Genomic DNA, 15777 nt, shown 5'->3' with positions numbered 1-15777 from the left:
GTGTGTCCCAGCCTTTCCATTCCAAACTGTCACTCAATACATGCTTTTAGCACACCATGTGGCACTTTATGACGGCCTTATCGAGTCTGGGCACATGAAAAACGATAATATATAAGATTTATCTTTTGAGAGTCCTTAAAAAGCTCTCTATGATGTTCCAGCGCCTCAATAGCGACGAACAAAAATAAGAGGACACATCACTGCTGCTCATGTAAAGAAAAGGTAGTGTATCCTGTTTGTTCAGTGAGTACAGTGTATCGCGCATTTTCCTGTATAAGGTTTCAACAGTTGAAGGAAGTGGAAGGGGGATATGCACTTTAATATTAACGATAAAGCTGGCAAAGAAGCTGAGCTTATTAAACTCACCATCACCCAAATTGTTTACATGTGGCACTTCATGACGGTTTATCGAATCTAATATATAAAAAGATAAGATATAACAATCAGTTTTAATGAATCCTTAAACAGCTCTCTACGATGGAAAATTAAGAGAGACATGTCACTGCTGCCCACGTAAAAAAAGGAGTTTTTTCTTGTTCTTCAATGAGGGAGGGGGTATAATTTCCTGCATAAGGTTTCAAAAATGTCAATTTGAAGGGTGTATTTTTTGATTTTCTAAGACATCATTTTCAAATCACATGCAACTGAATGACGCGATGCATGGGACTGTTGGAATAGTGTGTAGCTCAACTGCCTGGTTTAGTTTCCTATGATGGGAGCGGGAGTTGAAGGAAGTGGAAGGGGGATATGCACTGTAACATTAATGGTAAATGTGGCAAAATAGCCAAGCATATTAAATTCACCATCACTCACCCGAAAGCTTGTTTATAATACACTACTGTTGTCTGCACCAAATTATTGCTGAAAGCCTTAGTAAAAGCTGAGTCCACTACTTAATTTATGTAGTTTTTTTTATGTTTATTGTTTACATTGTTCATGATGTTTATTATTGTTTAATATTACATTGTTTATTGTTGACATGTTTATTAACATTGTTCATTTATGTATTCTGCAATATTTTGAATTTAATCGAGAATCGCCTTTGCTGTATAGTAACTTTTCTTCGTTATTGCTTGAAGAAAAATATGCTAATGAAGACACATGGAAGGAACGGGCTATCTTTACTCTTTAGCCGCTTGGTACACCCCTCCCCCCATTAGGAGGTAGAATTCTCATGTGTTCCCAGGATAGAAACGGTTGGGCTGCTACGTATTTTGTAAAATATCAATTCAAAATAAAGGCGTCCTTAAGTTCAGCTATGTAAGTTGGCCAAACTTTCCGTAAAGTCCGCAAAGTCCGTAAAACAAACAGTTCCGTAAAGACCAACTTTTCCCAGCTCTTAACTTATGTTTTAAAACGTTATTAAAATATAATTTGCATCGATTTTAATTGGTTCTAACAGGCTAATGAAATCAATAAAGGGTCACGTAAAGACCTCCTTACTTACTTTCTTCCGCTCAGAATTAACTTTATAAAGGAACGGAAAGTAGAACAAGAAGAAAAGGGTATTGAAAAGGAATTTGATTCCCATCTACGTCTTCTTACAGTAACATAATAACGAAAAGTGGAGACAATCTTAACATTGAAAGCATCTCAACTTTGACTCAATTAAGAAACATGATTCAATTAATTGTCCAACCTCAGCTTTAGTTCATATTTGAGATTGCCCCTTTCAACAAAGAAACTGGATTTTCCCTTAGTCTAACGGGAGAAAATTTAGAACAAAATCATTAGAATTTTCAGACATCTTTAAAGCTAATTTAGGCTTGCGTTTTTCACACGTTTTCTAATACCCCTTTTCCCAAAGGCGGTTTCAGGGGATAGGAGTTGAGGGGGCACTCGCCCCGGGCAAAGAAATTTTAGAGGCACAAATTTTTAAATTTCTTTTTTAATGCAGTAGAGGTAGTTCTAGCAAGTTATACCTACTGTAATACATGTATAATAATATTTACTGAAGTATAAGCAAATTGAAGAGGCCAGAACGGCCACTGCTTTTCCCTGAAGGATAACCCTTGCTCATTGACTATCCGGTGGTGGACCACCTCTTCCTCCTCCCCCCAATAAAAATACTGAAGCTACGCCCCTGCTTAAAATCACACCTACAAGATGGAATTCGTAGAGTGACGTCATATGTCCTTGTCTGTGACAAAATGTGCCATCTTTTCGCTAGAAACCTAATATAGCTTCTGCTTTATAGTTCGACTTTGCGAACCTAACGATTTTCTACTATCCTAACCAAGGTTTTACCTCCAAATTTTTGCAAAACATTTATAGAAAACTATAGTAAGCACCAACAATTTAATTCACTAAAAACTGTCACTTAAAATGAAATAAAAACGAAACAGATTCTCACAGTAGTAAAAAAGCCTCTTTTGAACCCCACTAATGTCACAGGTATGACTTCTTAAAGACTGACCAAGCATCATCACAGAAATATTTATCGAACCCTGTCGTGTGTGAATTTTAGATTTCTTGATCAAAATATAAAAGATTTCCCCCTCAGATTTTCCCCTGGCTGTATAGCCCTGTTCTTGTCCTTCTCCAAAGTCCTTTACATCTTGTAAACTAAATGTTGGTTACAAATTGATTCAAAGATCTTTGATTAAAACTCGATTAAAGCTCCAACTGAAGAACAGAGCAACTGATAGGATTTTGTGCCTTAAATGTACCTCTGTTTTTCCTTAGAGTCCCTGGTTTACGAAACAAAGAAGAGAGTAGGGTATAATAAATGAAAAAATAAAGTCAAATAGGTGAGGAAAAACGAGCATTTTGTCAGCCAGTAGAAAAGAAAAATAAGCAAATATTTTGACAAGGACCTCTCCCAAGTTGAGGATTGAGGACGACTTGGCGGAGGTCCTTGTCGACATAGTTGCTCACCTATTTGTTTGTTCTCACCTATTTGATTTTATTTTTCATTTATTAAATCCTCTCTCTTTTGTTACATACGTCATGTATAGCCAGTGTGGTCTTAGAATATAGTCCCTGGTTTGTAGTCCCGGTAGACACAAAAGGCCAGTGCACAACCCCTTGGACAGCATAATAGAAGCACCCTTGATAGCTAAAATTAGTGATTATATACCAGCGATAATAAAGAGACTGGATACTGTATAGTTTTTTTCCTTTTTCTCCTTCATTTACTTCCAATTAGTAAATTCTGCCTATTCACTGTTTTTCTTTGTCCCTTTGTGCTGTTTAGTATTTTGTTCATCTTTTGATATTTTGTGCTCTATTTTGTGGATTAGACAGTGAGATACTTTGTATGGGTTTAGTCACTGAATAAAATCTTTTATATTTTATATTTTGTGATATTTTTTACATCTTCTTTTTCACATCTTTTGATATTTTGTGCTTTATTTTGTAGATTAGGTCGTGAAATACTCACTATGTGTTTACTCACTAACTAAAATCATACATGTACCAGCGATGAAAGCCTTGTATTCTAATTTATTTCACAAATTTTCTTTTTCCATGGCAGAATCAAGAGCACAAAGGTCCCAGAAAATTTGAATATGCAATAAATATGACATTTTATGACCTTTAAACCTTTATTCCTCCCTTGTGTTGCTAAGTAGAACACAATAAAGATAAACGCAATTCGTAGATCAATTTTATTCATGTCGAAAGAAAATTGCATTAAAAGCGTTCTTTTCTTTGAGACTTTCAAATTTATCTTTCTAATAAACGAAAAACAAAGATGTAAATTTCTCGTGCTGTTACGTTGAATGTCACCTAATGCCAAATTTTTTACAATTTGATAAAGATTAATTGCTTAATTTTTTCTTGTTTTAAATATTTTTTGCATATAATTAAGAATGACAAACAACAAAAAATGCTCTAAGTTCTTTAGATTTTCCACCTGACAGAAAAAAGATATATACCACATTGAAATGAAGTACGGAGTAGCGAAGAAACTGCAGAAATGCTCTAAAATCTGGCTAAAAATTTCTGGAGATAATGTATTTGAAGAGTTAATATGAAGGTACGAGTTACATAAATCCATTAGATAGGGTGGCTTGAATCTTTTCTGTTGAATATATCACTTCTAATAATGATTGCTTGCCCTTACATCGGGACGATTAAAGGCATTCTTCAAAGCGTGGGTGTAAGATATCGCTTCTGATTTTTATTATAGACTAGCCTGACTTGAGTGTCAGTTTTTTTTTCTTGTTTCTTTATTTTTATGTATTTTTTAACTCTCGGTTATTTTTTTTTAGCTAAAATGTGTCCTAAAACAATAGAAAAGCTTTTTATTTTGCTAATTTTAGTTTTATAGTTGTATTGTTTAGATATAAAATGTTTTGAAACTTCAAACTGTTGGGTTTAAAGTGCGTATTTGTTTCATCCATGGGACTTTTATGTATTTTTTGGGTGGGGCAGGGGGTTGGCTTGATATATTCACATACTTGTAGTTGAAAACAACACAAAAGCAAAAAAAAACGTGTGGAACTAGATTTGTGAAAACGGTAAATTTTGTAATATTCAGTACGATTTTGACACTTTTTCAGAAAAACCAAATAAAAAATCCGTTTGTTAAGCTGCCACGAAAGAGAAAAAAGGTTTGCTTTTACTGGCTTAAAAATTGACACACAATAGTATGAACTTTTATTGGTTGAGTTTGCAGCAACGGTGAATACAACAAGCGGGATGAGAGGCAGGGTTGTTTGACTGCGGTAATAAAAATTAACCAATGGAATTAAACAGTACTTTTTAAAGTGGAATTATTTTGCAGAAATTTCTTTCTTTTTCTTCGCTTCCGCCCTCAGAGAAAGATCGTAACACGTTTTGGAGGAATTTTATTCTTCCTTTTTTTTTGCTGTCGAAACTTTGAAAAGACCCATGTTGCCAAAAAAAAATAACAAAACAAATACAGCGTGGTAATTACGCGTTATCCCGACCACACTCAATAAGTGAAGTTAGGTTAATCATATTAAAATATACATAAATATGAAGAGAATATAATCCTTTGGTAACAAAATTATGGAAACTACAACAGATAATTACGGAAAGCAAGCCGCCCAGAACGTATTATATTAAATACTTAACCTAACCAACTCTATATATTAAATATTTAATTAAAATATACCTGCATAAGTAGTTCATCTCGCTCAGGTTAAGCTGATTATCTGTGAGTGCACACAGAAAACCGGTTTTAAAGAGATCAAACAGATCAGACTTCTATCAGAGGGATAACACCTAAGTACCTACAGCGTAGTGTTGTTGTCAGACATTGAGTCAGAAAAGTTTAAAAACCCTTTCTAAACTAACAAATGAGGACAATAAGTTCGGAAAGAACAAGCTTTGGCAAATTGGCCAACCGTACAAGGAATCTCCCAGCGGATATCAGCAGAAAAATAGCTCGAAATAATTAAAGGGGTTAGCTTTTGAAAAACTTTTCTACTTTTAGAAATTGGAGGGAGAATGGTTGCCATCTTTATAATGAATCAACAACAAATTTTTTGGTTTCCAACAATTTGGAGTGCAAAGTATCACATGGGGAATTTTTGAATTATCATCTTCTTTGAATTTATGATCCCACTTTGTTATAAACAAAGCCAAAAAGGTAGTCAATAGGAAAACACTACAGTCAATAACCATGAGATGCCAACCAATTCATTTTACAAGCTAAAAGCAATAGGCTAATGAACGCAGACAAAAGAGATAATTTCAGATGGAGGGGGGTAAACCAGTTTGCAGAAACTTATTTCAAGGAGGGGTCGAAATCCACCAAAAGACCAACAAGCAGCAGATAAAAATAAGCAAAATAGTGAAGGTTGTGGGGGGAGGGGAAAACTTGCTCCGGGCTCAGAAATTTTAGGGGCGCATAGTTTCAAATTAATAATCTAACGGTTATAATCATTTTGTAATGTTTGAAACTTTATTTTTAATAAAATGAAGTAGATGGCGCCGTTGGCAGTGAATATAAGCAAACTGAATCCGAAATTTTAATTTTTCCCACAGCTTCATCCTTGAAGATATAATTAAGTAGACCGAAATTAATTTTAATGTTTTGTGTGATATTGTATATACAAATTTTGTGAACAAATGAAAATTTTGTTAAAAAATAGCCTGAAAATTTTTGAAAGACAGGGGTAGGGGCTAATTTAAATTTTGCCCCGGGTGGAAGAGAGAGTCATTGGTAATTTAAGAATTGTTTTAGGGTTAAAACTAAGGATATATATTGTTTTTATATTATTTTGATAAATTTTTACTATTTTTATCACATACTAGCTGTTGGGGTGGCGTTTCGCGCCACCCCAACACCTAGTTGGTGGGGGCGCTTCGATCCCCCCAAGCCCCCCTCCGCGCGCGTAAGTCGTTACGCGCCATATTAGTTACGCGCCATTGTAGTTGCGTCCCTGTGTCCCGGTCGTCATTTATATTCCCTGTGTCTCGGTCGTGATTTGTGTCCTGGTGTCCCAGTCTGTAATTTCTCTTTGAGTCCCGGTCGTCATTTATATTCCCTGTGTCCCGGTCGTCATTTGTATCCCGGTGTCCCGGTCTGTATATACATTCGTTTTTGAATTGGTATATGATGAAATAATTTTTTTGGTTTATGATGAAATAAATTTTTTGTTTTTTTCCTTTTTTTTCTTTTTAGTTTTTTTTTTTGCTTTTACCTTTTTTTAGCTTCTTTAGTTTTTTTCTTTTTCTTTTTAGTTTTTTTTGTGGTTTTTACCTTTTTTAGTTTTTTTATTTTTATTTTTATTTTTTTCAGTTTTCTTTTGCTCCTTTATTTTTCAGTTTTTTTCTTTTTTAAGTTTTTAGTTTTTTACCTTTTTTTAGTTTTTTTTAGTTTTTTAGCTTTTTTAGTTTTTTTAGTATTTTCTTTTTAGTTTTTTGTAGTTTTTACCTTTTTTATTTTTTTCTTCTTTTGTATTAATGCTAAAGCCAAGGTTCGAACCTGGTCCCGGTCGTCATTTGTATCCCGGTGTCCCAGTCTGTATATACATTCGTTTTTGAATTGGTAGCCTATGTGATGAAATAATTTTTTTGTTTTTTTCCTTTTTTCTTTTTAGTTTTTTTTTTGGTTTTTACCTTTTTTTAGCTTTTTTAGTTTTTTTAGTATTTTCTTTTTAGTTTTTTTGTAGATTTTACCTTTTTTATTTTTTTCTTATTTTGTATTAATGCTAAAGCCAAGGTTCGAACCTGGTCCCGGTCGTCATTTGTATCCCGGTGTCCCAGTCTGTATATACATTCGTTTTTGAATTGGTATATGATGAAATAATTTTTTTGTCTTTTTCCTTTTTTCTTTTTAGTTTTTTTTTGGTTTTTACCTTTTTTTTAGCTTTTTTAGTTTTTTTTCTTTTTAGTTTTTTTAGTTTTTTTTCTTTTCACCTTTTTTTAGTTTTTTTCTTTTTTAGTTTTTTTTGTAGTTTTTACCTTTTTTAGTTTTTTTCCTTCTTTTGTATTGATGCTAAAGCCAAGGTTCGAACCTGGAACCTCTCTGACCTGGAACCTGGAACATAACGCTTTACCAACTCAGCTACTTCGGCTTAATGTCAAAAGCCAATCAAGTCTTTGAAACGGCAAACATGTTTCTAATATGAAAACAATATACTGTGACACATAACTGTTTCGAAGAAGGGAGTTCAGCCTTAGTGGCTCCCACCCCCTTCACATACCCTCATGTGAGGATGTTTTGATTTTATTAACGGACACCGGGAAGAGATTGCTAGAGAAGCTACATAAACTTTATTATTTATTTTACGTATTGTTATGCTATTTAATTAAATATAAGTCCTTGGTGAATCTAGATAGTAAAGTCGAGTCAAATGAGTGACTTGAACATATCTGAAGTTCACCTTGATCTCTGGATGTCGGGAATTCAGGTAACTTAGGGTTACATATACAAAATAAAAAATTAATAAGAAACATAAACAAAAACCGATAAATAAAAACATACCTGACAGTAAGGAGGGTTGGCTAATTGTGAAAATTGTTTTCTAAATTCTGCCATATCACGGTAATCCTTGGGCAGTTTGTCCACATAAAGAAGTTTGGAATGCAGTCCATCTAAGGTGATAATAGAAGGATCTAGCCAATCACAGACAAGGGTTGCATCCATAAACTCCATACCATCAAATGAGGACTTGGCATGTAATGCAGACTCCTTATGAGCATACTCAACAAAACCGTAGCCCATACTTTCACCTGAGAAGTAAACCATGAAAAATATGACAATGATATAAAGATATGATTAAAATGACATAATGAAATATGATGAAAAGAATAAAAATGATAAAAAAAATATGAAGAAAAATATAAACAATGAAAAATAAACAACGAAAAAACAATGAACAATGAAAAAAAATGAAAAATAAACAATGCTGGAAACAAATGTATTACAGTCTTTTACAGAATTTTGAGCAATATTACTGTTACCGATTCACTTTCAAGTTCTGTTATTTTTCCTTTTTTTTTACTTAAAGTGCCAAAGACATAAAAAATCTCCTCGACCCATCTTAGGTCTTTTCATACCTGATGCTGTAGTTATCTGTCTTTTTTTTATTATTAAGTTTTTAGGGCAATACCACAAACTCGTCAGTGTTGCCTCGTTAAATCCCGAAAATAAATAGAACAAAATAATTAGTTAATTTGACGAAGCTTTTTGTTCGTGCCGATTCAGACATTAACAATTTCCAGATTCTCAAAGACAACTAGAACTTTACAGAAAAGCTCCACCTTCTTAAGCTGTTAGGTGTCACATGTTTTTAGCTAATTTTTGTTGATTTTCACCCGTGTTTCTTTTTTTGTTAATTTGGCACCCACAAAAACCAAAAAGTGCATAACAGCAGATGAAGGTCTTTCTCATTAAAAATTGAGTTGCCGCTTTTCCCTAGTTTTTTAGAAGATACATGGTTGTGCAAGTTTCTACTTAGCAATTTCAAATGATCAGATTTCATTTCTGCTGTCTCTGGTACTTGCCTAGAATAGAGACTATGTTTAGAATAGAGATTATGTTAGAATAGAACACATATACAGTGTTCATCATGATGACAGTGTTTATTGCTGATGATTTACAGTGTTTACTGCTGATGATGAACACTGTATATGTGCTCGAAATATCCAGTTAAAAATTTTATATCTGTTCACTGTCGATTAAAAGGTTTCATTGAAGTAACTAAAACACTTATATTTTAGAAAAAATGAGTATATAACATAAAACGGGAAGGATTTAGATAACTTCGAAGACCACACTGCCTTTCCATGACGAAAATATAACAGCTCAAAATAGGGATGAAACCTTTTAATCGACAGTGAACAGATATAAATTTTTAACTGGAAATTTCGAACACATATTCAGTGTTCATCATGATGACAGTGTTTACAGCGCTTACTGTTGATGATGAGCACTGTATATGTGTTCGAAATATCCAGTTAAAAATTTTATATCTGTTCACTGTCGATTAAAAGGTTTCATCCCTTTTTCGAACTGTTATACTTTCGGGAAGGATTTGTTTATAAAAGATGAGCACAACAAAATTACAGACACAGCAGCAGTGACGAAATTCCGTCAAAATCCTTGGGGATGGAGGGGGGGGGCAAAGCTGGACCCAATTTTCTCAAGTCAAGCAGAAATGACAGTGAAAAATGAAAATGAGCCACATAGGCAAAGAAATATTAAATACCTCACCCGTTTCAATGGATGCTTATCAAGTTGTGTGAATGATGGGTGTTCAATAAATAAATAAGGTTTTTATTGAGTGTTTCTCACATACTGGGGACAGAGAAAATTTCTTCTCCACTAGAAGGGAGATCCTTCCTCGGAGTTACCCATAACAAAAACCTAAATAAATTCAAATTCCACTTAAAAAGATGTACAAAACTTGCATAACCAATTCTTGGATGTATTAGATCCTCCACACGATAAGCAAGCCCCCTACCCCATCTCAGTTGGTTCAGAACACACATGAACAGAATTCTTTTGCATTATATTTCTGAGTGTTATAATAGTACAGAGGTATTGGGATAATTGTGATTTAAATGGACTTGACTGACTGACTGTGTCATGACAGTTTCTGACTGAGCAAATGTAAACATCTTGTGGGCTCCCAGGAATTGCCCTCTCTCCTGTAAAGTGAAGCAGCATAAAACGAGCTTAAAAAATTCAGACGGTTCTCTCACTCAGTTTTTCTTTAGAGCAGAATTAATTAGAACTAAATAAGCTCCTTCCGAGTTACTTTTGACGAAAAACTTACCATAAGATTAAGATCCTGAAATGATTCAGGTTGCAGACACAAGCGGGAATTTCATCATTCCGGTTTATATATATTTTATTAGGACTAGAATTGAAATTAAATTTCAATATAAATTAAGACTATTCTATACAGTAAGAACTATTTTTGGGTGTTCCGGGTCCCAAAGCTTTGATCATTGTCGCAAGTTTCGTAAGTCTCTATTATTTAGTTTTCAGAGGATATTAAAAAAAAAAAGTAAAGTAAGTAGGACAGCACTAGATCCTTATGGTCCAAACCGGCGGTTCTGATCTCCGTTTCATTGCCCTCCAGCCAGGAAGTGTTAGGGGGGCCTGGAGGCCAACCATCCTGTGCTTTCACACAACTTCCTGGTTGCCTTCCCCCGACTTCTCCAGGTACCCATTTAGAGCTGAGTCGACTCTGGCTCAGCTTACAAAGTCACGCCACTGATTGCCGTCCCAAACCAAATAACTGGTCACAACTGTGATTGAACCTGCGTCATTAGTGGACATTAAGGCTACTTCAAACCTAAAACTGAATTCTCAGCTTGAATAACCCCTATTGAAGGAATCTGTTCCTACAATCCCCATTTCTCGATAGCCTTAGTCAAAATTCTTTTCTCTCAGAGAACAAAAACCAACTATATCACAGTCTGGAAGTTTACGAAGAAGGTAAATAGAAAAAAAGAAGAAAAAAAACAGAATCGTTTGCCAAATTCCTGCAAATCGGGCATAAACATTTCGTTTTTTACAATTCGAGTAGTATCCAAGGAATGGCTTATAATGATAAAGCAAAAGGACAACAATGTGTCATTCGCAAAGACATATACAATACCGATACACCTCTTCTAGTAGTCCGTATGCAAAACAGCTCTAGTATCTACCTCTTTCTGGTGCAGCTCAAACGCTGTTCAAAACCAGTATCAATACTTCCACTTCTGCTGAACATCACCATATTCTTCCGGTCTTGAAATCCTTCAGAGAGGCACACACTTAAAGCTGCTTGCAGCACAAGAAGTAAGTCTTCAAATTCGTCAAAATGAAAGTTTAATCATTTTTTTCTTTTGCCTTGGAATTTGATAGCACTGAGTTCAAATCATCTACTTTTCAGCGTCAACCTAGAAATGCTGCAAATTTGTATGGAGATCTTTGCGCTTGAGGCAACCCTCCAGTCCTTCAAGCAGATCATTTAACCTTTTGTGTCGCATTATACAAATATTCTGTCATATCTATCGACAAGGACATGCAGCTCTTTAAAGTTACTGTTAAAATACACAAGAGTAGAGACGCGTGTTTTGCATGACTTTCAATGGTTTCTGAGTTCTTTTCGGCTGCTGAGGTACGGCATTAGGTCTATCACCATTGATTGAGTCAATTTCCTAATAATCTCCACGGTAACAGGCCACTCATTCAAATTAACTTTTTTCCAGATACTCCAGAAGAGCTGACTCGGTACTTGACAACCTACAATCTTCCCGGAGATGGGACTTTTCTCAACTATAGAAAATGTATATAGGAGAAGCTCATGAAAAAACATTCTTCATATGGTAAATCCCTGCTTCACTATTAACGTCAACACTCACCAATAACCTTTTGACAGTTTGAAGTTCAGCATTGATGAAACTGTTAACAGCACTAAAAGTCTAGGTTTTCTTTTGTTTCACCAGCTTTATTACTCATGACCTTCACTTTGCTAAAGACAGCTTTATCTCCGTAACACAAGTGCTGTTTCTAATAGCTTGCAACGCGAGAAGACTGCCAGCAATCTCATTACCGACTGTGTCAAGAGTAAGAACATTGAGCAAATCTTCATCACTGCATCGAAGTGATGTCGAGAGTCGAGTGGCAGTCGAGAAGACTGCCAGCAATATCATTACCGACTGTGCCAAGAGTAAGAATATTGAGCAAATCTTCATCACTGCATCGAAGTGATGTCGAGAGTCAAGTGGCAGTCGAGAAGACTGCCAGCAATCTCATTACCGACTGTGTCAAGAGTAAGAATATTGAGCATTTAGAATTTAGGTCTACAACCAGCTTTGATGGTTTTCTTTGTTGGAGCAATCAGTTTCCTAGGGGACACTTACCTCTTACTCATCCTTACAACAGTCATAGAAAATTACGAGGAAATATGAGAGATGAGGACGAAGTCGTAAAAATATTGATTTTTGGAGGGATACGGGTCTGAAAGCTCACCCCCTTGCGAAACTGGCTGGCCAAGTGTCCAAAATAAGCTACTCATGATCCAATGATAAGGCACTAAAGGCATAGGTAGTTTAAAAAAACATAACGAAGGAAACAAATAATTTTCTTCAGCATTTATATTCTTCCAATATTGACATCTAAGTGATGGACCATAAAACTAGACTAACATCACAAGGATGAAAGCCATTCAGGGATTCAGAGGTTTTATTCTCTGATGTTTTATTGCGAATGTACAGTTTCAGATAATTATTGTAATGGGTGGAGTTTTTACTGACAGGTGCAGAACTGCAGCATCTGTATATTTGTTAATCTAGGATTTTTATTACCTTCTAAAAGAAATAATACAACACAAAACCAGTAATTGTGAAAAAAATGAATATGTCTCTTTTTCTTTCTATTTAGTGGGACAACCCCTCCCCCGAAACAAAAAAACAACGTGATAAAAACTATTGTCTCTGCAGTTGGAATGCTATTTAATTTTTCACCATGTAAATTACTTTCTCTATAGCTTGTTTAAAAATGATGATCCTCTAATGGGAAATTTCTCACGGAAACCATATCAAATTGATAGCTTTACTATTCAACTCCCAATTCCTTTTCAATATACATCTTTTTCACTTTTTTATACATTTCAAGATGTCAATAACTCTCATGAATCGATTTGAAGCTCTTGAAAACAAAACCCCCATAGAATCGTGAATCTCAAACTAAGAGGGAAATCACTAAAATAAGGGTCCGGCGCTTTCTGTTCGCGTACAATTGGACAAAATAAAAGGAATTCGAATAAAAGACTACGAATAGATGAAAAGCAGGCAGTGGCGAAATTAGATATCTGGGGATCATTTTACTTATAGGGTCACTGATACCATTTTGGTGTTTTGTGAGTAAAATGCTATTCAACACCATATTTGTGAGTTTCTCACTTTTAATGGCTATAGTATTTCATAATCGGCTCAATACGGTGCTTTTCGGATTCCTAGGGTTATATATTTCCTTTGGATTGGGGTAAATTTTTACGACACCATGGCACAGTTATGGCACAATTATGTGCCATAAACAGTTGTTTATGGCACAATTATAACAAATCGAGGACATTACAGAAGTTTAGCGCTGACACGTCTGTATTCTAACTTCTTTGATCGATCTATTTTGTTTTTTTCAGGTTTTCACCCTCTTCTAAAGTCTGGGATTTTGAAAAGAATACATTTATACAGGTGTTAATTTTTTCGGTCTTTACGAGTTATAGCGACCACGCTTTGTTCTTGATCCGTAATGAAACCGGATTTTCGTGTCCACACGGAGATAATCAGCTTAACCTAATCAAGATAAAGTACTATACAGGTATATTTTGATTAAACATTTTATATATACATGTGGTTAGGTTAGGTATTTAATATAATGCGTTTTGCGCGGCCTACTTTCCATAATTCTCTGGTGTATTTTCCATAATTTTGTTATTATAATTCCAGAGCGCCAAGTAATTCAACATGGTCTTGAAAAACTACACACGGAAAACCGCTTAGCCAACTTTTTCCAAAAGTCAATGTCTAAATTCTTCAAGTGAACAGGCGTGGTTTTAGGACGGATTCCCTCCCCCCCACCACCAAAAAGTCAAAAAAAGCCATGATTACGGAATGGGAGGAACAAAAACACCAATGGAGGGGTTAAATCTTTACCAGCCCCCTTTCAAACATGCATCCTGTATCCACCCCAGCGTATGACAACCTCAACTTAGCGCATGCTAGTGAAAATATCTGCCTAGACACGTTTAACTCCCAATAGAGATTTCAAAAGGCTATTTTTACTCTTGTAAATAGAAAAGTTTGCCGGTTTGCTTATATTTCTTAATACTTTGTAAGCTGTTGCATTATATTTGCCAATGTGTTGCTGTATCATTTGCAACTATACATTTTTTCCTGAGGTGCAATCCCAGTTAATTTCGTAAAGCACTTATTAACTGATATAATACAAAATTATAACCTTGACTTTCATCATCTTCCGCTACTGAAAAGTTCTTTAAACCAGATTTTTCCGTCTGTTCACCTTTACAAAGATCAGTAATTATGATCATCAGCCATCTAGAGTCAATCAAACGAAAACTCAATGTGAATTTTGGGCTGCAACACGTGGGAGTTGACGAGGAAGGGGTGCAAGCATATTATTGATCAGAAGGAATTTATTAGAATGTTCTGGTCAATCCGGTGACCCTATCACAACTTCATGATTATTACCAGTTAATCTTTACTTGATAGCGAGGAGTTAGTCAGTCTTCGCCAACTGGTGTGCATCTCAGAAGGCTACTCGTTGCACGGAATGTTGCTATCTGCCGCCCGCATGGCAAGCACTACATGATGTACACAGCTTTGAAAGTGGGAAACTCATCATTGATCATTAAATTTGCATAATAAATTCAAATATTAAATTCAAAGGAATCCTTCAATCTCAATCCATTGTTATAATTCAGGGACTCGCTCAAATTATGCATCAAGGAAACACGCTTGATCTTTATCTCCTTTCCTAATGGAAAGGAATGATCCTACTCACTCCTTTCCATTAAAATTACAAGAAATTACAGAAGGTATCGTACAGTTCTTAAAACTCTGGAGGGAGTTCAGGCTCATAGTCCTTCCCCCTCTGCTCTACATACGGGTTGCTTGCCTCTAAAAAATCCTAATGATTTTACATGTTGATCGTGTCGCGATATTCCTTCGACTTTGCGGTTCAGACAGAATTTTGATGTTAGCTTTATATTATCCAATTTGAAATCTAGGACCGTACAAGGTTAGGTTTCTTAAGTTTGAGACTACAGCCTTAATTTTGTAGAGAGAGATATTTCTGAGGTGGAATTCAATTTGAGTGAGTTCTACTCAGCTAAATTTATTCCTTTTGAAAGTTTTGTCGCTGCATCTTTTATAATTCGGTTTTTCTTTAGAGTATTTTTTTTTCTTGGCCAATCGTGACAGAGTTTTTGTGTGCAGACAAGATTGTGGTTTAGTCTTTAATCAATGTGAATCTACAACCCACAAAATTTGTTTCGTTACATTTAAAACTTAGAAACTAACTTCCTAGATTCAGTTCTGTATCAGAATTAATTGCAGAGAATATATCAGGGCTAGTTTCATTTTCTATTTGCTCGTCTTTTTATAATACGCCACCCTAGGGTGGCGTATTATAAAATATGTTTGTATTAACAGCGTTTTAGCTTTTATTAAGATAAAATCGTTTAAGACCTAGCTAAGGGAAGGACTACTGGGGCTTCTGTGAACGGATTTAAAGAACCATATTTTGTACTTTTTGAACACATGTTTACCTATTTATTGATTAAAAAAAAAAAAGTTTTTCCGAGGGAAGTAAAGAGCAAAGTTGAAACTTAAAACGAA

The 15777-nt window shown here is 35.0% G+C and overlaps 1 protein-coding gene across 1 annotated transcript in view; it reads right to left on the bottom strand.

Moving 5' to 3' along the window:
* LOC136032897 (ribonucleoprotein PTB-binding 1-like) overlaps nt 1–15777 on the bottom strand; it is a 174729-nt gene that overhangs the window by 119614 nt on the left and 39338 nt on the right. The window contains exon 4 of the mRNA XM_065713331.1: nt 7904–8151. Coding sequence (XP_065569403.1) covers nt 7904–8151 — 248 coding nt within the window. The remainder of the gene's footprint in view (nt 1–7903; nt 8152–15777) is intronic.

Source organism: Artemia franciscana, chromosome 11 (assembly GCF_032884065.1).
Source record: "Artemia franciscana chromosome 11, ASM3288406v1, whole genome shotgun sequence".
NCBI classification, from domain to species: Eukaryota; Metazoa; Arthropoda; class Branchiopoda; order Anostraca; family Artemiidae; genus Artemia; species Artemia franciscana.
The sequence above is the reverse complement of the archived record's forward strand: the minus strand, read 5'-3'. Positions and strand labels throughout refer to the sequence as shown.